The following is a 22,874-nucleotide window of genomic DNA, read 5'->3' on the forward strand; positions in this document are numbered from 1 at the left end:
TATAATTAATACAATCCTTTCATTTATAAATTGGTCATAAAAATGTACATCATTGTGTAAAATTAGCAACAAACGTGGGAAACAGACTGTTGTTTAGCTTGCATTTTAATGGACTGCTGTGCCCTTTGATTAGCACTTGATGACGTGTTTTTATGTTCTTTTTTGTGGTTGAACATCAGTTGTGCATAGGACTTTATCTCTGATTTTATCAGTTTACCATAAAAAAGGGTTTCAATTGGTGCATGGACAGCCTAAGTCACAGCACATGAGAGATAAGTTATCCAACTACCACTACAGCTTTAATTTACCTTGTTTAATCTGTACTTGTCTATTGTTTACTGCGATCTTTGAAAGGTTCTTGGTGAAATATGCTAAATAAAGATTTTTATTGACATTCCTGAGATGTGTTAAAAAGTGTAGAAATAAAAAAAAAGAAGCACAAGTTGTTTTGATTCCACTGCCATCTTCTGGCAAAAAACTCAATGAACATTGCTGCAAAAATTAAACAGGTTTACTATCATTTTTTTTACATTTACAGAAAAGGTCAACAGTCATTACAGAATTACATCCAAATGGACAATTATTTTAGGGCAACATTAAGTTTGACATTTATTTGACACATTTGTCTGGCAGAGTATTTGTTGTATATCATGAATGATGCACAGAGGAACATGTTGGCATGTTTTTGTTGTTGTGACAGAAGTCCAAAGTTTATGTTCTCTAAAACTACAGTTAAGGCTGCAAGTACAGCTGTGCTTTTCAATTATTAATAAACAGTAGATTAGACTTTGCACTTGCAAGTAATATATTAAGAATATGTTGAGGTCAGTTTGGTCACACTTTACATTAGGTGTCTTTAAACAATGTGCTTACATACAAATTTGTTAGGTACAATGTGTGTTTATTGCATGTATTGCGCTTTTTTTTGCTGCTATAGAAGGTAGGATATGGGTAAGGTTAGGGACAGGTTTCATGGTATGGCTAGATTTAAAAGGGTTAAGGGAAGGTCAACTATGTAATCGCAGAAATTAACTACAGCTAAGTTACATGTAGGTATTTTTAAATACAAGTACAATGTAAAAACAAGTATGTGCAATTCAATTTAAATGTTAGTACATAGTAAAGACACTTATTATTAAGTGGGACCATCAGTTTTGAAGGCTTAATGACAACAAAGCACCATTTCTAATGCAACACATGATTTATATTCACAAAATCATGTATACAGTTAAAATCTCGTTTCCGGTTTTGGTTAAGACAAAATGAACGTAGGCAAATATGGAGTAGTAAGTCTTCACAAGTCAGTTAATGCCCTGGTGGTGTTTTAAATGACAGTTGCTTTCAAGTAATGATGATGTATTGATGTCACAGACGGTGATGTTAATTTCACAGCATGTGCAGTATCAAGGGGACAAGCGTTGGTATTTCCAGCCCCCCTCTGCTTGATGCTGCATATCCCCCAGCTCAGTCTCTCCCTCTTTTGGCCGCACAAATACTATTCGGTCATGTAATCTATTGGTCTGACCCTGCCAGAACTCAATTAGGGAGGGTTTCACAATGTATCCACCCCTGCAGAAAAAAATATATATCCACGATGATGATAATCATAAAAGAAACAAAAAAATGGTTTAAATAAAAACAGGAATTTGAATTTTGAAATTAATAAACAAAGATTACACACCAGTAATCTGGCATCGGTACATCAGTGTCCTTATACTTTTCTTCAAGCTCGGCATTCTTTTCTCTCAGGTACTTTAAGGGGCACACACACAAAAAAAGGTCAATAAAACATAAAAACAATAAAACAGGTGTTTGAACGTTTAGCTGAATGCTGAAATAGATTGTGTCCGTGTTCTTTTTGTATTCTTTAGTTTAGATAATTATTGTTTGTATAAATATGTTGAATTAGCTTTTATTTTTTATATTTTAAGAATTAATTTTAATTATAGCAATTTTTTAATTTATGATAAATATTACTATCTGGGTTTAATTTAAGTTGGGTTATGGTTTTAGTTTTTATTTATTTCCAAGTAATTTTATTGCTTCAACTTTTTTATGTTAGTTGCCAATAGAATATTTCTCATTTTAATTTAGTGCGTTTTTCATCTAATATTTATGTTTCATTTTATTTCAGCTGTGTTTCAATTAATATTAATGTGTTTAATAGTTGTAGTTAACAACAATCATATTGATACCGTATGCACCAGAGAAACAGTTCTCTTTAGAATATTATAATTTCTGTTTTTGCAGTAGCTCTGTATATTTCTATGGCATCGCTGTCTAAAAGTAATTAGCCAGTTTATTTATTGTAGAGTTAATGAAAAAGTCATCATTATGAGCATAGTAATTTTTAAACTGAATGACAAATGTCAGTAGATCAGGACATTTTTCAAATGAGTGGCTCATTCATAAATCTGTAAGATATTACCTACTTCATACTGTGGAAATACAAATCGGAAGACAGAACACAATGGGCGCATCACTGAAAAGGGGCAGGGCTACATAAGTCTATAATATAGGATAGTAGGAAATGATACTCACTTGTCGGCTTGGTATTACGGTGCTCTGCCTGCTAACAACAGCACCGATCTGACTGCTCTTGGGCCTTGAGTGGAAGTATTCATGTGAACTCTCGTACGGGATTCTCTCTACAGCGCCTTCAATGCGGATCTGTTTGTGCACAAAACTTCCCGTTACAAAAAAATACAATGGGGTCCTAAAATCCAAGACTACATTTACAATGAGTGTTTTTTGTGTTTGTTGTTGACAAATGCTAAAACAAAAGATAATATTCTAATGATCTGATGTCTGAAGAATTTGCTGTAGGAGATTCTGAGTTCAAAGAAAAAAACACTCACCTGCCTGTTTAATGGTTCCCAGTAAAAGACAAGACAGGCATGGGGATTGCTGTCCTATATGATTGAAATAAAGAGGTAATTTTAAAGACACAAAGGTAAATCCATATGGACATTTACTAAATAAAATATTGTTTTAAAGACTCACCAGCTCTGAACCTTTCCGGCTCTCATAGTTGGTAAAGAAGCGAAATCCCTCCTCGCTGTAGCCTTTCAGAAGGACCATGCGTGCAGAGGGCCAACCGTCCCTTTAGAAGAGACATGCATTTGGGCGAAACTGAATTAGTGAATTATTGCATTAGTAAATACAAGCTACACTGCATTTGCATATACTGATGAACTGCAATGACATTCTTACTTGGTGGCTGTTGCAAGACACATTGCATTGGCTTCCCCCACCTCAGGACATTTAGTGGCTTGATCAAACCAGCTGCCGAATTGCTTAATTGGATCTAAAGAAGCAAGCTGATCCTCCTCAAAACACTGTCGGATGACATTAATCAATAGGATGTGTACATAATTATCTTAAATATTCTTTTAATTCATTATTTACTTGATTACTCTCTCATAATTCTCTCCATATGATCATAATTAGTAAAAGATTAATGGAAGTCCACCTTTCAATGTCAACTGATAACACACAAGGTCAATGCATTAATCAATTATTGTTCAAAGACGTTTGCAAAGCATCTAAGTCAGTTGCAGATCATGAATAAAATGCTCAATATTTTAGAATCACATTAATAAGGGTTTATACAAATAATACAGAAAATTACTGTTCTTCTTGTCAAGCCTTTTGGTGTAAAAAAAATCACTGTTTCTTTGTGCAATAGTTCTTTTGAACAGGGTCTGAGGTCATGGACATAGCCTACACGACATAACAACCCGACAAAGCCCAAAATATGCCTCCCACCTCCTGATCGCTCTTATAGCTCTTTCTCATGTTACTCAGATCCATGTTGGTACCGCTGTCCGTAAAATCCCTGCAGAAAAACGAGGTAAATAACGGAGGATTGCGGACTGCCAAGGTAACACTGGGTTCAATAAGCTTCAAAATGTTGCTGATGTTGTTCCTAGACGAGCAAAAGCTCAAAAGACGTCTCATGCCTGCAGCTCTAAACCTGCGTCATGCTCTTACGTAAACGTTATGAAAACTCACTCAATCAGTTTTGTAAAAATAAATAAAAATTAAAAGAATAAAATAAATATATAGATACTTGATATTTAATCTTTAATTATATATTCGATAATTATTTGACATTTTTAAAATACCCTTAATACGAACGGCACGATTTAAAAAAGTAACTTTTACTTTGAATATTTGTGTAAACTTGTGTAAGTTAAACTGTGTAAAAAAACAACAACTAGCAAACATATAAAATAGATTTTGGGGTATTATTACGTTTAAGTTTTTTCAAACATGACCAGAACAATCATATACAAATAAAATAAAACAGCCAACAACTTTTATTTTGTAGGCACGATACAACAAAACTGTCCTACGTCAAATCCGGATCAAGAAAGATGGCAGCGACCTTGTGTGGCAGGCTTCTCCCGAAAGCGGGTAAGATTCTGTTTTGATATTGCAGTGTTGAGTTTGACCTAAAAAAATAAATACCCTACATACGGTAACAAGCAGTTATCGGCCATTTACATTTAAACTATGAACTCAATTGTAAAGTTACAGCTGAAAGACACCATGAAGCTATTATTGTGTTGCTGTACAGCAGCAGCAGCATCATCATCTATCAGGGACTATGCTATTCTTTTTTGAGGTGCTTTAGTGTGTTCAACTCTGTCCTGTTTACATAATGTTATTTGGTATGTCACTCCACATTTAGCATAATGATATGAATGCATACTGACACTTTGGATTTTCGTCAAAACCCCTGTATTTGTTTTCATGAGAACATCACGTGATATTTTAATCATGACACTAATTAATGATTTGTGGCATCCTTTACATTCATATCGCATTATGAATATGAATGTTTATATAGTAGCCTAAATATTATTCTTACCAATATCCATATTATGTCAACCTACAGGATGGGTGCCATTAACCCAAAGTGTTCGTCACGGCTCCAAAGCTGTCACCCGTCACAGAAGGCCAGTACACTTTCTCAAGCAGAAGCTGTTGGCTGTCACAGAGTACATCCCCCCCACACCTGCAGCTCCTCCTGCTGCTCTTGCTCCACGATTCAGAAAGATTGAAGAGGTTGATCATTGCAGTAGTTACTGAACACTATCTATCTTGGAATAATTTAGTTAAGGATTACAAGGGAAAAAGCATTTGTTTAAAATTAGATGAATACTTGTATTAATCACTTTTACTTAAATAATGTATAATAATTATATACTTAAAGGATTAGGCCTAGTTCACCCAAAAATGATGTAATCATTTACTCAGCCTAATGTCATTCCAAACCTGTAAGACTTCTGTTCATTTTCGAAACACATTTTTTAAAATTAAAATCTGAATGATTTCTGTCCCTCCTTTGACAGTCCAGGCAACTACCACTTTGACGCTTCAGAAAGTTCATAAAGAGATTGCAAAACTAATCCATGTTAATTGAGCATTTTAGTCCAAAATTTCTGAAGAGACTCGATCCCTTCATATGATGAACGGATTGAATTTATGCTGTCAATGGAGGGACAGAAATTTCTCAGATTTCATTAAAAAAAATCTTCATTTGTTTCGAAGATGAATAAAAGCAGTGAACTAACGCTTTATATTACATTATCATTATATTATAAATATATTTATTTTAAGAGTGTCATTTTAAGTGTCCCATTCTGGAAGATTGTTTTCGGCTCAGAATAATAATAAAGGGTAATTGTGACTTTTTATCTCACAATTGTACGTTTATATATTTATTTATTCATTTTCTCAAAATTGTGAGATATATATTTGGAATTTCAAGAGAAGAGTAATATGTAAACAAGCAATTGTGAAATATAAACGTGCAGTTACGAGAGAGCGAGAGAGAAAAGGAGTATTCTGTGGCGGAAACAAGCTTCCATATTGCCATTAAACTACAGTATTTATCAGCTGGCTTTGTTTTTAGGAAAGTACTATAATAATATGTATTATGCAATATTTTATAAAATGTGTAAATGTTCCATTAATGTATATATCAACTCACTTCTCTTTTAGGAAAGTACTATGGCAGTTCTGTTGCGGAAAGACATAGAAACCTTGTTTAAGGAGAGTAAGATGATTGCTGTGGTCCAAAACAATGCAATCAGTGCAGAGGACCTATTGCAGCTGAAACACAAACTGAAAAGACACAATATAAGTATCAAGTTCTTTCCAAACCAGGTAATGCCAAGCTTTAGTGATGGTTACCACTGTTGAGATGTGAGCTACTGGTGTGTGATATTTTATCTGTGTTTCATTACAGGTGACGAGGTCTTTTCTCAACAACAGCATTTACAGTAACATGTTGCCTCTATTTGTTGGCCAGACTGTCATATTTGTTAGTAAAGAGCCAAAAGTTAAGGAGATGCTGCAAGCGTTGAGGCACAGTCCTCAGATGGTCCTGTTAGGTGAGTCAGTGTGCCATATACATGAACTTGCATTCATAAAAACCTTCAAAAAATTTGATATTGTCACAAACTAATGCTTTCTGAAACATTATCTTCCAGGTGCTTGTATAGAGAACACATTGCTCTCGTATCAAGGTATTGTCAAATACTCCAAACTCCCGTCTATGACCATTGTCCAGGGTGAGCTAGTTGGTGGACTAACCATGATGACCTCACAGACGGTCTCGATGCTACGCCACCATCCAGCTCATCTTTCTGCCCTCCTTCAGCAGTATGTCAAACAGCAGGGCTCTGGGGACGCCACAAATGCTGTTACAAATAAAGATGCTTCTACAATCCAGGAAGCAGCTGCTTGAATTGTACAAATAGACATGGATGAACAGCTGTGTATGATTGACAAAGTGCATATAATAAAATGATATTGTTTAAAGTTGCATTTTGGTCATTTGTATGCCATAGTTGTAGGTAAACAAATGTTGGTTTTCTCTAGCAGTTTTTTTTTTTTTGGTATGCTGGTTTCAAACTTTTACACAAACAAAAAAACTTAAAACTTAAAATATTACCTCATATTTTGTAATTTTATAGCATTTATAAATATCAATATTCAATAATTGTTTTACTGAGAAGATGTTGCTTAAAAGCCAGGCTTTTTAATGGCAGGTTGTTCCATTTTACCCCATAGCTTGGCATTATTATGTCACAAAATGTCCACAAAAAAGTGTGATATGTCACCATGAAATCAAAATTGACAATTATTTTTTTAATGGAATATTTCAGTATGTACGGTATTCTAGATGATTTATCTGTGCACATAATTTGTTTTTTTGGGGTTTTTTTTATCCACGTGCCCATCAAAACGGGCTAACCTGTCATTCAAACGACAACGATCCAATAAATTCCCAGTGGACAAGTCAAGCATGTCTATGAAGTCAAGTCCCACCCAAATTAATTTCTTGTCCGAGAAGCCGTTTCACTCGGAAATACGTCACAACAGGTAAGAAAAGACAATCTCAACTTCCGGTTTGTGCCGACATTAATTAATCAATGAGCTGCATCTTCAGCATCAACGGTGGAAATGCAACGTATTTTTGTTGTCAAGTCTTTAAGGTATGTAACTGTACTGAAATTGACTTTTAAAAAGAAACCCGAGAAATTTTCACTGGAGTGGAACAAAAAAGTGTGACAACAAGCCCCGGTCTCCCCAATTAACGTTATGTTATTTAAATGAATTAATTATTTAATTCATTTCAATAGCAGCGCAAGTATTTAAGTGCCTTTGTAAATTTAAACGCATTAAACTGCATTGAACTGATTTCTTGAAGTTAAAAAGCCAGGAAAAACATGCATTTGTACTGCCAGTGCCAAAATAAACACTAGCTTATGGTCATGGATCCTGATTAGTGCTAATCTCTGGATTACTTCATGTTAATGTAGGTAATTTATTCCTTTATTGATACAACTCCGGGTTCGCTACGGTTGTCTCAGTTCTTTAGATTTTGATACCGCTGTGTGTGTTTTTAGATCAGGTTTACAATTGATCCTCTTTCAGTAAAAATCATGTGAATTTATAAAACCGCTCTATAAATAAAATGTAAATGCTGATATACATGAACCAACAAGGGGTTAAATACGCACTTGAAATGTAGTAAATTGTTGATTATTCCATCGCAGTAAAGAGGTAATGGCAGAGTTTCAGCTTTAAATGCATCTGAATGGCTGGCTGTCAGGAAAGTTCCTCCGACATGCCTGTAATGCCGACAGCTTTTAAGACTAATGCGGATAATGATTTGGCCTGGAGCCTTGGCTGGATTTGCTGGATGTTCAGTCACCAGTGGAGGATAGTTTGGGAGCTGACCATGATATATCGTTCTGGTATGCACACGGAATATCTGAATTCTTGTGTTTTAGTAGAAAGTGGTTGAACCGGTTGTCCTGCCAGATAGTGTAACGCACGTTTGAGCAAATGGGGAAGCATGAAACTCAGACGCTTAGAGAGAATTACTCAGAAATATACCACACGCTGGCCAAGAGCAGGAACCTCAGGTAAGAGCATGAGTTACAGTACATAAAGACACTTTGTGGATTTAAATGCTGGTGATTGGTAGCACAGTAGAAAAGTATGTCGTATATAGTTTTGTATTCATTGTGTGGAAAGTAAGGAAAATCACAGCCTTTATCAGTGCAATGGTAAACTTAACTTGAGCGTTAAAGAGAGAGTTCACCAAATATTTAAATTATGTCATAATTTACCTTCAGGTTTTCCAAACCTGTGTACATTTCTGCTGAACACAAAATAAGATATTCTGAAGAATATGGGAAACCAAACAGTTGATAGGCCACATTGACTTCCATAGTAGGGACAACAAATACTATGGAAGTCAATGGGGCCCATCAACTGTTTGCATACCAGCGTTCTTCAAAACATTTTACTTTGTGTTCAGCAAAACAAATCAATTAATATAGGTTTGGAACAACCTGAGGGTTAGTAAATGATGACAGACTTCTAATTTTTGGGGGAACTATCCCTTTAACTCTTAAACACAACCCTAAATTGTCTATCTGTGAATGGTCTTTCTGTTGTTCAAACATAAGTTTTATATCACATCCTAGAACTTATTTTGCTTAGATTGACATTTACAACCTAAATTGTAAATTGTAGGCTATTTTGGCCGTAGGAGTGTTTTTAAAAAAAATTCTGTATAAATCAGAAGGATTTTATGTATTTTATGTGTTGATTGGTAAACATTGTAAGACTATACAATACAGTTTTCTTCTCAGCCCAGAAATCTTAGTTAAGTTTTGTGGAGTTCATATTTACACTAAAATGTTTACACTGTATTGGTCACTATTTGGTTTTGGAACACACTTGATGGTGCTTTACATATCCTGGCATAGACAACTTGGAATGGCTTCTTTGACTAAATCGGCTTATCTGTTTAACAGATATTTGTTTTTAAAAGCATGCTCAGTTCTTATAAATTACAATAAAATCTCGATGTTCTTATTACGATTATTCAAACTGTGACCTGTCATCGTGCTCACGGTGAAAAGCTATTCAAGCTAAAGGCTGCTAAAAAGGGATATTCAAAGCCAATTATCGTAATGACGCTAAGCCTGTCCCGTAGGGACTGTTACATGTGTGAGGTTACTATCCATGAGCATGTGTTAGGCTACTGCACCTTCCATAAAAGGGGGAATCTAAAACAATTTTTTAGACTTTTCAACAACGATATTGTTAGTTCATTATTGAATATGTAGTTAAAATTACGTTTACCTTTATGTATGAATATTGCCAATTATGTAATCAAATAGTTTTAGCCAACTGCTAATTTAGTTGTTTACAAAAAACACCTCATTTACACTCATTCTAGTTTAATGGGCAGGTATGAGCTTGTCAGAGTTGTCAAGACAATATAAGATTCTAGTAAACAGGTTTAGTTTCTGTTACACCCCTCTGATGACATTCCAGTCAGCTTATATCCAGAACATTATTTTCTACATATAATATATCAATATGTAATTAAGCATACACCGCAATGATGTTTCCTTACACCATACTAATAATGTGTATTGTTTTTGTTTCCTTGCTTTGCATTACTGTACACTCTCTTGTGTTTCGTGCGTTAAGCCATTTAAAAAGTATTTATAAGTAAAATGAACTAGTGTGATCTAGTAAAGGGCAGAAGTTAAATTCCCAGGAAGTGTTGGCTAAGGCAGATCTCATACTGTTAGATAACAGAATTAGATGAGTTTTCTCTGGACACTATATTGCTTCTGTTTTTATTTACTGTCACAGTGCTGGTAACCTTTGCCATGATTGTGTTTCTACCCTGGCAATTTATCGGCATTCACTTCACAAAACCAGACCTAAAATATAACGGCAATTATGTATTTTCATACAGTGTGGAAAAAATGTTAAGCACAATATCACAAAGACAACATGTTATTTGCCAAATTAAATAATTGGCTTTTATATTTTCACTGTGGTAAAATCAAAATAATCTAAAAATAACTTGAATAGTATACAATTTAATAAAATTAATACCCAACTCTTTTGCAAAATACAGTATACAATTAACTTTCCCTTAAGTCTTATCACATGCTTGTCTGTCTAAGCAATAAATGAAAAAGACATGCTAATAATGAAAAATCTTTGCTTTGCAGACATATTGTGCTCTAGTGTACAATGAGAAGGAGCCTCTAGCGGAGTGTATATTCACACCAAGCTCGACTAATAAGTGCACAAGAAGACATTTTTAAAATGGACTCCCACGTGTCTTTAGTGGACCACGGCCATTCACAGGCGAGTGGTGTGGAGAAGTTGTCTAGTGTCCGGCATAAGCCCACTCATTCCAGGAGCAGCAGCACAGCATCCTCACGGCACTCACGGCTGGTTTGTACCATCTGCTTGACATACACTCAAACTCAGGTTGCTTCAACTTATTTTTGAACACACCCTAATGTTTTCCTTACAAGTACATTGGTGAGCATTGGGTTTCTGAAACCAGTTGCTCAACACCTTTACAGGTGTCCAATTAGATGGTGTGAAAACCAAACCGACAAGTTTGTTTTAACAAGCTCAATAGTTACATTTTTTTCATAGGGATTAAATTGAGCACGTTTTAAATGGGTAAACGCCCTGTTGTACGTAAATGTGATTGCCTTTTCCACTCTGTTTCTAATAGAACATTAAAGATTGGGAAGTAATGGATGACTTTCCAGTAGATGTAAACTTCACTGGAGAAAACATGCAGGATGCAAACACTCCAGGAATCTGTGAAGACTACTTGATGAAGAGAAGAAAGTGGCCTCTTAAAGGCTGGCATAAGGTATGAGAAAAATGTCACATGTATTTTTTTGCCTTAGGTAGTTGTTGGTAAGAATGTTTGAATGACTTTAAAATTCTACTTTCTTACAGAGATACTTTGTCTTGGATAAAGGGATCCTGCGATATACAAAAACCCCACATGATGTAAGTATGCTAATAATTTTTTCCCTTTCCAACAGCCACAGATCTTGGATCCAGACTCTTTAAACATTCAGGGATTTACTTTTCTCAACAGTTCTCCAAAGGGAAAATGCACGGTTCACTGGATGTCAGTCTCGCAGTTATGTCAGTAAACAAAAAAGCAAGACGCATAGATCTGGATGCTGGAGACAATCTGTATCACATGAAGGTCAGTCACTGGCATTAATTAGTCTATTAATTAATTAACTGTCAAATAGTTTTTCCGTTGTTCCCAAATTGGGGTTCATGAACACCTTGGGGTTTGGGAGGGAACTGCAGGGGTTCATGAGTTGATAAAAAGCTAATAAATAAATTAAACAATAAAAATATACAATTAAAAACTAAAAAAACAATACAAATAAAACGCTTATTAAAAATGTACTATATACTTGTGTTTGTTTTTTGCATGTCATGTGACGACCATTAACTGACATCATAGAACCATGAACATGCAAATGTGTTAAATTATTGAAATATCCACAAAAAAATTACAATTTTCAGGTTCAGCTGACAATAAATTATGGACATCTCTGAGCTGGAATTCCATAATTAGTTATAGGAACATTCTTCAACACACAGATTATGCCAAGTATTTCATCAAATAAATAAACCAAATAAATTCACTGCCAAAAATGTCAACTGAAGGCAATTTACTTTTCTAACTAGGCCAAGACTCAAGATTCATATCACTTATGGGTCACCAAGCTGAGTGCCCACAGGATGTATAAGAAGAACGAAGCTGCGCACATTCACAATGGCTTCCTCCAGGCCCTGTCCCATGGCAGTCATTTATCTCACAAAAACAGTCCCATGCAGGACATGGTGAGTAAAATGTTTCCTACAATGACCACGTTGCCCTCTAAATCACCGGGGATTAGGAGAATGTGTCCTCACAATTTAAGAACAAGTAGAATTAGCGATTAGACATCATGTCCCAGATGGTGGTTTTACCTGTAAATGCACACTAATAGATGCTTCGGTGAGTTAATTGATTATATGTCTGATGAAAGTAACAAATTAATCTCACAATGCCAGGGCACGTCTGTGTCTAATGTGGGTGAAAATCTGCCATATGTCAATCCTGCCATTAATGGGAAAGTGTCAGCCTGGCTACAGTCCCAAGAACCTGACCTCTGTGCACAAGGTACTGCTGTGTTTTTAAATACTACTGAAATGGTAATAAAGGAATTCATGAGCACAGACGAGTAGCATTTGTGCTGTTTTCCAGAGTTTACACGTTGTCAAATTGAGCTGAATGAGCTGCAACGGCTGGTCCAAAAGTTGCAATCTCTAGAGTCGGGCCAAGTGGTCAATAACGGAGACCTCCAGAAGATTATCAGCATGCAGGTTAGTAAAATGAACCGGCTGAAGACAGGCCTTTACCGGAATGACTTGTGAGTAAACCTTCCCACATGTGTTTGACACACAGAATCATCTTCTTGACAAGCCTAAAAAGAAGTCGGGCAAGATTTGGGGTCATTCTCGCACACTGTCTCGAGTCGAGGCGCTTGGAATGGTGAGGCTGCTCAGTTTACATTTTCTTTTATATTAGGATATTTCCGATTAAGTCTTGGGAGCAATTATAATCTTTGCCTGCAGGGATTGCCCTGCCGTTGGGATTATTCCATGTTTTCCACAAAGGTTTGGAAACTATTATGGAATTTATTCCATATTCATGTGCAGTGTGATCCCAGAGATCTGTGTATTTTATTTTTGAATACAATAGCCAGGCATTTGTGTTGTGATGTGTAGTAAGCATTAGAGCTTTAAAACCCCCAGTAATTTAGTGAACTCCTTTTTTACATGAAGCCATTTCGTGGGATTACTAAATCGGTAAGTCCGCAAAAGACATTGAAAAACATTACACCATGTGGTCCTATTGCATTTTGCATATTGTACACTACCGGTCAAAATATTTGGGGTTGGTAAATCTCTAATTCTCACCAAGGCTGCATTTATTTGATCAAGTCATTTTGAAATAGTATTACAATTTTTAAATAACAGTTTTATATTTAAAAATATTAAAACAATTTCAGCATCATTATTCCAGTCTTCAGTGTCACGTGATCCTTCAGAAATCATTCTAATATGCTGATTTGCTGCTCAAGAAACATTTCTTAATATTATCAATGTTGAAAACAGTTTTGCTGCTTATATTTTGGAATATAATATTACATATTTTTCAGGATTCTTTAATGAATAGAACAGCATTTATTTGAAGTGGAAATCTTTCGTAACATTATACTTTAAATATCACTTTTGATCAATTGAATGGATTCTTGCTGCATAAAAGTATTACTTTATGAAAACTGACCCGACACTTTTGAATGTATATTGTGGTTTAGTGTTTGCAAATGTCCTACAGCTTCTAGATGTTTCATGCTGAACATATTTGGTGGATTACAGCCTTAGATGTATAACCTTAAATGCCAACTTGCCTCCTATCCACATTTTAAATGCAGTTATCATCAAGCCACCTGACCAGTTCTTCCCATCTGGGAACCTCCGTCCCCTCCATCCCCGATTATGTCAGCACTCAGGCGACCCCACCAGCCGCCAACTCATCAGAAGGCAAGAAACTCCACCAAGACATCTGCTCCATGTCCCAGAAAGGTATGAGAGAGTAACACATTAATACATTTATTATGTTTGCATTTAAACCTAGTTTATGCCGATTTGCTGAATTTCTAAATGTCTTTTTCCTCTCAGTCCATGCCTCTCTGCGTACTGCCCATGATGCTCTCTCTCAGGAGCGCCAACGCCTGCAAGACGCCTGGTCTAGCAGGGAGCTTCACCAGACTACCTCTGCTCAGATCAACAACCTCTGCAGCCTGGCTGAGGTACAAGGACTTATGTTACTTCGTGAAAGGCCCATGGTGCTGCGCTTTCTCTTGAAAGCATGCAAAGATAGATTTACATCAGCTTTCATCTTGTTATTAAATGTGCTATACGCTATATACAAGGAGTGTCTAATGCTGCTCCTGGAAGGCCACAGTCTTAAAGGGTCATGAAACCTCCCTCTTTCTGCTCAAGTCTAGCTCACAATATTTTTGAAAAATGCAACCTAAATGGGCGGGGATGGCAGTGAGAATAAGGGAGGGGAGTGGGTGTGGTGTGGCATGGCAGAGGAGAGAGGGGGGGGGGGGGGGGGGATAACTGTCATCGGCCAGTGGCCCGTGCATATCGACTGTCACTACAAATCAGTGGTAAAACGTGAGGAAATGCTAGATTTTTTTATAGCGGGCAAATTTAGTCTAATGAAATACACTGACACCTTGTTTTTGTCCTTTCAAAAGTAGGCTAACTAAATGTCCTGCTACATATATTAGCCTACAGTATTCGTAATTCTATTCAAAACATATTAATGTATAATTATAATGTCATTATAAAATATATTTGTATATATACACACTATAAATGCATAAGCCTAAAAGCCAAAAAAAAAAAAACATTCCGTACATAGCCTACATGCCCCCTGAACCCCATAATAAAGATGGACAGTGACATAGAATTTTGGCAAATAAAACGGCCAGGGTTATATTAAACACACACACACACACACACACACACACACACCTCTGCTCTGAGGGATAGAAAAGTCATCGGGACTTGGTAGCCTACCGCATCACTCGCAAGACGCAACCTGCATTGGTGAACAAGGCCGAAGTCCACCATTCTCCAGTTCTCGAAGCTCTCTCGATAAAAATGCTTGCTACACACACATAGTTGATAGTTTAGATGTGTCCGTGGTTGATGGCCAACCAACCGCCCGGAGCCAGAGTCGAGCCCTGGCAGCATCGCTGGGAAACGTATGCAACGCACTGGAACTTTTGCACCACGAAAACAAACACTTGCGTCCCGTGATTGCCTCTCTCGTCTATTACGCGGTATCACAGTTTGACATGTCTGTCATTGGAAAGATCCACGTGGTGTCATGAATAATTAAGAGACAGTGTCTTCTCATAGGATATGAAAATTCAGTCTCATTAATAATTATGAGACACCGATGAGTCCTCAGGACACGAGGAAGATTTAACCATTTTTCCCCTACTATTAAATCTAACAGATGCTAACATTGTCTTCAATGGTGTTCAACACACATACCTCTGTTAAAATCTCAGAAAATTTGGTTCAGGGTTTCATGACCCTTTAAAGAGTTCAGCTCCAACCCAATTAAACACACAAGAACCTGCTAATCAAGGACTTACTAGGCATACTAGAAACTTGCAGGCAGTTGTCAAGTTGGAGCTAAACTCTGCAGGAGAGTGGCCCTCCAGGAGCAGGTTTGGGCACCCCCTGCTAACACCCTTTTTAATGCTAGTAAATGCTTTAATGCAGTGATTCTCAACTGGTGGCCTCAGAAAACTTCTAAGTGGGACCTCAAGATGACCTCAATAATAAGACAATGACAATGAAAATAAGACAAAACAAGCTTTAAAATTACTAAAAATCAAGATATTTCAATGTACCACCATTGTGGTAATCAATGTATTGTACAATGGTGGGATTATGAGTCAAAAAGGTTGAGAACCACTGGTTTATTTTATTTTATTTTTTCAGTGCATTATATGCTATGTTTTACTGCATAGATGTGTGTGTGTGTGTATCTTTAGTTAGACGTTAACTCCCGTCATACCAAAATCCACAAACTCTCAGTGTCCTCCAACTCCTCAGATGAGTCCTTCCGTACTGTGCTACAAAGAAAGGTGTGTCACATTCTACCCAGAACCTACTCGTCCTGTTCCCTATTTTTGTCTCTTTCTCTCCCCCTTCTGCTTCTTTCTTCTGTTTACAGGTTGATGGGTTTCACCTACTTCATGTCAAAGACTCTTTTGTCCTCTCATATTTTTATTGGCAGTATTACGCAACCAGCTCAGTTTCTAACTACCTACATGTCTGTCTCTTTCACTCACTCAGTCTGGCTCAGGCCGTAGTTCGTCTAATCGTGCGCCCTCGGTGACTGACTCAGTGGCGGAGTATTTTGACGCATGTGATGAGCTTATGTGTGCGAGCTCTTCTGAGATATCAGATGAGTCTGGCCTGAGTGACGGATCCATAAATTCAGAGCCTGATGAGGCTCATGGTTAGTGAAAACAAATTTAAATGTTCAGTATGCACGTAAGAGTGTGGTGTTTAGGTGTCCGTATACACTACCTTTCAAAAGTTTGGGTTTGGTAAGATCATTTTTATTAAAGAAATTAATACTTTTATTTAGCAAAAATGCATTAAATCGAAATCAAAAGTGACAGTAAAGACATTTATAATGTTACTAAAGATTTTCTCTTTCAAGTAAAGGCTGATATTTAGCATTTTTCATTAATCAAAGAATCCTGAAAAAAGTATTACAGTTTCCACAAAAACATTATGCAGCACAACTGTTTTCGACGTTGATAATAAGAAATGTTTCTTTAGCATAAGTCAGCATATTAAAATAGTAATAATGACTTCTGAGAATTCAGCTTTGCCATCACAGGAATAAATTATATTTTAAAAACTATTAAAAATAGAAAACTGTTAAATACTGTTATAAACTGTAATAATAATTTTTATTTAATAATTTATATATATATATATATATATATATATATATATATATATATATATATATATATATATATATATATATATATATAAATAAAAAAAATGCAGCCTAGGTGAGCATAATAGACTTAAGTTGTAGAAAGAAGAAAAAAAATAGTACCAACCCCAAACATTTTAAATGGTACTGTGTACATTTGGTATAATCTTTCACATAGTTTGTACTACTTTTTTTCCTTATCTCAACAGCAATGGCTACTCGCAAGTACCGCGCCAGCCTTTCAAAGGCGCCACCAAAATCGAACATCATCGAGAACACCGGACGCCGTACTAGTCTGCCTGCGGTCTGCCCTGACAACAGCCAAGTCGGTTTGATGGCCATCCTCTACAACAACATAGGGAAGGATCTGTCCCGTGTCTCCATGCCAGCAGCTCTGAATGAACCTGTGTGCCTGCTGCAGAGACTCTGTGAGGAGCTGGAATACTCTGACCTACTGGACTTTGCCAATCATACAGATGACCCCTACCAGAGGATGGTACTAATTACACAAGCTTTAGCAAAACTACATACTGTAATTCAAACAATCACAAAGGGAATGATTTACTAAATTATATAATAATGACCAATTACTTTTACTTATTACTTTTTGTGTTTTTGAGAAGTCTTTTATATTCACCAAGGCTGCATTAAAAAAATATATACTGTAAAAACAGGCATATTGTGAAATATTATTGCAATTTCAAATAACTTTCAGCATCATTACTCCAGTCTTCAGTGTCACACGATCCTTCATAAATCATTATAATATGCTGATTTGGTGCTCAAGAAAAATTTGTTTATGATTATCACGGTTGAAAACTGCCACTTAATATTTTTTGTGGAAAAATATATTTTTGTGATGTTATTTTTTTCAGGATTCAAATGAAAAGCATTTATTTAAAATAAAAATCTTTTGTAAATGTTTTATTGTCACTTTTGGCCAATAATAAAAGTATTAATGTCTTACAAAAAAGGTTGTACCAACCCCAAACGTGGTGCATTTCTTTATAAATAGTTGAAATTTCTGTTTCGTCTCTGTAAAGGTTTATGTTGCTGCTTTTGCCATATCTGGTTATGCCACGGCTCAGTTTCGCAACCGTTACAAACCATTTAATCCAGTCCTGGGAGAGACATTTGAGTGTATCAGAGAGGACAGAGGCTTCCGCTACATTAGTGAGCAGGTGAGTGATTGTCACTACTGATCATACTTCAGATAAGTTTGCTATCAAGCAGTTGTTTACTCTGTGGTTTTGTGTTTGCATTTAGGTTTCCCATCATCCACCCATATCGGCATGCCATGCAGAATCAGAAAATTTCAACTTCTGGCAGGGTATGTTTTATGGCCTGTGTGACGTCATGACGTTCTGTATGTTTAAATTTTAATCTCATTCTTCTTCTTTTTTTAAATCTTGCATGCTGAGAGCAGACCAGAGATGGAAGAACAAGTTTTGGGGCAAATCTTTGGAGATCATGCCAACAGGGATAGTGAATGTGACTCTAAAAAAGCAAGTATCTACTTGACTTAGGTGTCGATGGCTTTTTAATTATAATGTTTTAGAGGAATTCTGATTGGTCTTTGATATACTGTACTTTAGATATGGGGACCACTATGAATGGAACAAAGTGGTTACGTGCATCCACAATGTCCTCAGTCAGCAGCGATACCTTGAGCACTATGGTGAAGTCGTCATTCGCAACCTGAACAGTTCGGTCTGCACCTGTAAGATCACATTTGTCAAGGTGTGTTCAGTTGTGATTGTTTAAATTTGATTCATTTTGAGTACATATAGGTGAAGTCTTTGTACAAATGCAGATTATTTTATTTTTTTTTCCTCCCAGTCACGTTACTGGGGTTCAGATGGTTCCAAAAACGAAGTGCAGGGTCAAGTTCTTGACGAGGCTGGTAATGTCGTCCATCGGTTTGGTGGATTTTGGCATGAGGGGATTTTCTGTGACACCTTGCCCAATCCACAGTGCATCTGGAAGCCAAGTGAGTATTACTATATTTCCTCCATTTTTTTTTTAAATAAAGGAGTTGCTGCTTGCAAACCAATTTGCTTTTGTAATGATGCATTTCTAAATTAAACAAATTTTATTTTATCCAATGGAAATCATCCAGACGAATGCTTTAGCTATAAGAAATGCAATATTTGGATATTGGTCAAAATTAGCTCAAGTTGACATTGTTCACTAGGAACGTAAAAGGGGTCACTTCTGATTTCTTGGCTGTTCTGTCTGACAGAACAATTAAATCAGAGTTCATAGATGCGCTTTGTGTTGGTAGATGTTGTCAGTGATGTCTCTGCTTCCTTACAGATCCACAGCCCAAGAACTACCTGGTTTACTATGGCTTCTCCAGCTTTGCAATGGAGATGAATGAGCTGACCACTGACCTTAAGTCCCTGCTGCCCCCTACAGATACACGCTTGCGCCCTGACCAAAGGTGAGACCCATATAATAGACAGTGATGAATAGACATACTTCCCTACTATATAGTAGGTGAAAAACAGCATGTGACAGAAGTATGTCTGAATTCACAGTACTCCTAAAAGAGTAGGCAAAAAGTACCTGGATGACCTACTACTTTCGGCGAGATTCTGAAGTGTGCATATGATGGACACTTTACTATCCCATGAGGCCACGGGACAGGATTTGTTGTAGGTCACATGATAATAACAACCTGACGAATGTAGTACATCCAGATCACATTCATATGACTCACATTCATACTATATAGAACATCGTTTTTCTTTTAGCTGTTGTGAAGTAATTTCTTATTCAAAATAAGTACCTCTGCAAGAGAGTATGCGATTTTGGATGAAGCCATAGTCTTTGGTGCCTGATGATAATAAATGATTTACGAATCACAAATAATTGGATCCTCTGTTGCGATATACAAAATATAGTAAGTCACTAGATAAGGTCATCTGTTTTAAGTGTGCTCTGTGTTGTTAGGCTTCTTGAGGAGGGGAAAATACAGGAGACCGATAAAAAGAAGGATGAGGTGGAGGAAAAGCAAAGAGAAAGGAGGAAAATTCTGGCCAAGAGAGGAGAGGAGCACATCCCTCGCTTCTTCAGGTTAGTTGGCATCGACTCCCAAACTGATTTATTCATAAGAATTAGAGCTGGAATGTTTCAATGTCCCCCCATTTTACAGGAAATCTTTGGATGCTGCGGGAAGGGAAGTTTGGCTGTACAATGGAACATATTGGAAGATCAGGGAGAATCCTGGATTTCCCAATGTTAAAAACCTGGATTTATGGTGAAGAACGCAGAGTGCAGCAACACCGTGGACAATAAATCCCTGTGATAAATCCAGTTTGCACAGTTTTTAAGAGACTATAGAACATTTTTGGAGCAAAGATGAATTGCTGAGGGTTTTCGTACTAAACCGAATCCATTGAGCAAGGATGATGCTTTTAGCAAACCGCAACAGGAGGGATTCATTTTGAACACTTCTATTTATTTGATGGTTGATGACACTGAAACTTGGTGGACAATTTGGATAAAATATAAGCCAAAAAGTAATTGAGAATGTACGCTAGTTCTGGAGTTACGTTTAGTTTTAACAATTGCACACGCACATTTCTACGGACAATGTTAAATTACCTTTCAGTTCAAGTACTTATGTGCCAGTGGATACAGCAAGAGTCTGGATAAAGAAAATGGATTATTTGATCATATGTAATATTCACAGAATATTATAATATGGCGGATCTATTTCTCTTGCAAAGCCATGGCTCAACCTGAGCAGGATTTGGCAGTAAATGGATTATCTCTAATTTAGGCCCTTGACTTGTACTGAAGGCGATTCCTGAAATCTGTCCTCGGCACTCTTAGATTGCACATCTTTTTCTTTTTTTTTTCTCTCCTTTTTTTGTAACCAAATGTAAGATTCTAATTTTAGTCAATAATATTATATTTATTGGCATTTAAGTATGAATTAAACTCACAGTTTGAAATGTGACATCAGAAACAACCATCTTGTGTAGGCCTGGATGAAGAAAATCAGTGTACAAATATGCAATTAATACACTTTCAAGTAATGACTTTCATAGCTATTTAAAAGCACAATAAACTGTACAATATTAAAGAATAGAAGAAAATGAATTTAGTATAGTTGTCTTTTATTACATTTAGAATGAATCAAAAACATCATTTATTATACAGTATTTTAACAGCTGTGTCGGAGGCTCAGTGTGCTTGGCTGAGGAAACTTACTACAAAGCACCACTTTTATTATTAGTAATATTATTATAAATTGTTGCTTTTAACTCAACAGACAAGGATGGTGCCAGAGGGAACGTAACCTAAAAAGGTTCCTTGAAAGACCCGCCATTGACGCTCTCAAAGATATGTGGAGCATAATGTCCACCAGGGGTCAGCCAAAAACATGGAGTGATTGCTAATATGACAGCAACAGGCAAATTTGTTCAGTATTTTCATATCACATCAACAGTAACAAACGTTTCAGTGCATTTCAGAGTATAAAAAGAAATCAAACATGAGCATTAATTACACATCTTTTAAATTAACATAGAAACACTTTAATTGCACTTTAAAGTACAAATTTGTTCTGTAACAGTTATTGTCAGTTAAATAATATTGTCATCTCTTGTAGCCATTTTGTTTATCATTTTCACATTTCTTAACTAACCTTAATAAACCTATAAGCAAATCAATTCCTTCAAATTATTACATTTGTTGAATACAAATTTCCCAGCACCTAAATTGCAAGGTATACGTTTACCAACCAAGAATCATATCTGGCAATGGCTTTTTAATTCAGTAATTGCATTCTAAAATAATGCAGTCTAAACCATATTACTCTTATTTCAACTGGTTTTGCATCAAAATACATATATGAAAAATATACAGAGGCAGTTAGAGTCAGATTGCTGACTTTAAAAAAAAAAAAAAAAAAAAAAAAACGAATATTGATACTATGTTGGTTTTTGCAGCATGTTACAATTTCTCGGAAACTTGAACACCTCGAAGAAAATGATTTTTAACGAAGAATCATAATTTTGAATTGTTCTATTTTTACAAGTTATGTAAATACAGGTGGTTTCATATTAGGACACAGACCATACGTATATGTCAGTGTTCATATTTGCATGTGTGGTCTGAAAGACGCAGACGGCTTCTATAAATTGACAGTTGTGATGTTTCCTGGAGCTCACAGGCTTCCGTTGTGTCCCAGAAGTCCCTGCACTGTCTTCTGCAGTGGCATCTTGTCACCCACTTATCTGTCTGAGGACATTCTCACCTTTGAATGCCAGCGGTGCCTGATAGGCTTCGACTGAAGGCTCTTTCCTCCTCTGTGTCACTGACGTCTGTGTGTGGGCTGTCTACATGTTAGTATGTTGTTTGAATAAAGATGATGTATAGTCCGTCTGAAGGCCCTGCCAGGTGTCCATTTTTCCACCCTGTCTATCTGCATACAGTCATGTGCGACGCCTCGAGACATGATGCTGTTGGTTTAAGTATGTCCTGTTACAGGTCATCAGATTGACACTAGTCCGTTTATCCTAACTCGTTGACTTTAACTAAATGAAACCTGAGGATTACAAGGCCCTGTCTAAAACAATCGCCTTCACACAAGTTGCCAGTTTTACTTCTACAGTACGTGGTAGAAGTGAAATTGTTTTTCAGCACACTTTAGAGAGATTTTAGAAGATTTACTCTCCTAACACTATATAAATTGTAAAAAGTGACCAGTTGACTTGACTTAAAAAAACTGAGGAAACCCGTTGCATTAGAACTAAGTAAATACACTTCATGCATAATTGGAAAAATTAAGTTGTGTAATTGTAAAGTTCACATAACTTAATTTTTTTCAATTACACTTAATTTCAAGGCAACGGCCTCACTTTTTTAAGTT

The 22,874-nt window shown here is 36.3% G+C and overlaps 3 protein-coding genes across 13 annotated transcripts; 2 read left to right on the top strand and 1 right to left on the bottom strand.

The window, feature by feature from the left end:
- Window positions 1-263: 263 nt before the first annotated feature.
- Window positions 264-4,006, bottom strand: pnpo (pyridoxamine 5'-phosphate oxidase). The gene is made up of 7 exons (XM_079594439.1): window positions 3,769-4,006; window positions 3,214-3,338; window positions 3,004-3,103; window positions 2,859-2,912; window positions 2,542-2,670; window positions 1,682-1,752; window positions 264-1,569 (listed from the first exon to the last, which is right to left on the bottom strand). Exons 1-7 carry the CDS (start codon window positions 3,958-3,960, stop codon window positions 1,404-1,406), a joined length of 837 nt encoding a protein of 278 aa, XP_079450565.1. The 5' UTR covers window positions 3,961-4,006; the 3' UTR covers window positions 264-1,403.
- mrpl10 (mitochondrial ribosomal protein L10) lies at window positions 3,758-6,936 on the top strand. The gene is made up of 6 exons (XM_079594438.1): window positions 3,758-3,883; window positions 4,334-4,419; window positions 4,904-5,073; window positions 6,013-6,177; window positions 6,260-6,404; window positions 6,504-6,936. Exons 2-6 carry the CDS (start codon window positions 4,380-4,382, stop codon window positions 6,758-6,760), a joined length of 777 nt encoding a protein of 258 aa, XP_079450564.1. The 5' UTR covers window positions 3,758-3,883; window positions 4,334-4,379; the 3' UTR covers window positions 6,761-6,936.
- A 452-nt stretch (window positions 6,937-7,388) lies between these two features.
- osbpl7 (oxysterol binding protein-like 7) lies at window positions 7,389-22,389 on the top strand. Of its 11 annotated transcripts, XM_079594762.1 has the most exons (24): window positions 8,211-8,447; window positions 10,569-10,797; window positions 11,090-11,233; window positions 11,323-11,376; window positions 11,468-11,581; window positions 12,079-12,234; window positions 12,448-12,556; window positions 12,641-12,759; window positions 12,842-12,928; window positions 13,012-13,053; window positions 13,222-13,245; window positions 13,875-14,025; window positions 14,122-14,252; window positions 16,026-16,118; window positions 16,330-16,495; window positions 17,200-17,486; window positions 18,034-18,171; window positions 18,257-18,320; window positions 18,417-18,495; window positions 18,586-18,730; window positions 18,830-18,980; window positions 19,307-19,433; window positions 19,946-20,068; window positions 20,148-22,387. In XM_079594762.1, the coding sequence occupies exons 2-24, from the start codon at window positions 10,666-10,668 to the stop codon at window positions 20,254-20,256; spliced, it is 2,745 nt and encodes a 914-aa protein (XP_079450888.1). In that variant the 5' UTR covers window positions 8,211-8,447; window positions 10,569-10,665; the 3' UTR covers window positions 20,257-22,387. The 11 variants fall into 11 exon arrangements, with proteins under 11 accessions (XP_079450895.1, XP_079450889.1, XP_079450892.1 ...); XM_079594769.1 differs by lacking the exons at window positions 13,012-13,053; window positions 13,222-13,245 and adding an exon at window positions 7,389-7,511 and having other exon boundaries at window positions 8,313-8,447; XM_079594766.1 differs by lacking the exons at window positions 8,211-8,447; window positions 13,012-13,053 and adding an exon at window positions 7,401-7,511.
- The last annotated feature ends 485 nt before the right edge of the window (window positions 22,390-22,874 follow it).

The sequence above is a fragment of the Phoxinus phoxinus genome (assembly GCF_949152265.1).
Source record: "Phoxinus phoxinus genome assembly, chromosome: 21".
NCBI lineage: Eukaryota > Metazoa > Chordata > Actinopteri > Cypriniformes > Leuciscidae > Phoxinus > Phoxinus phoxinus.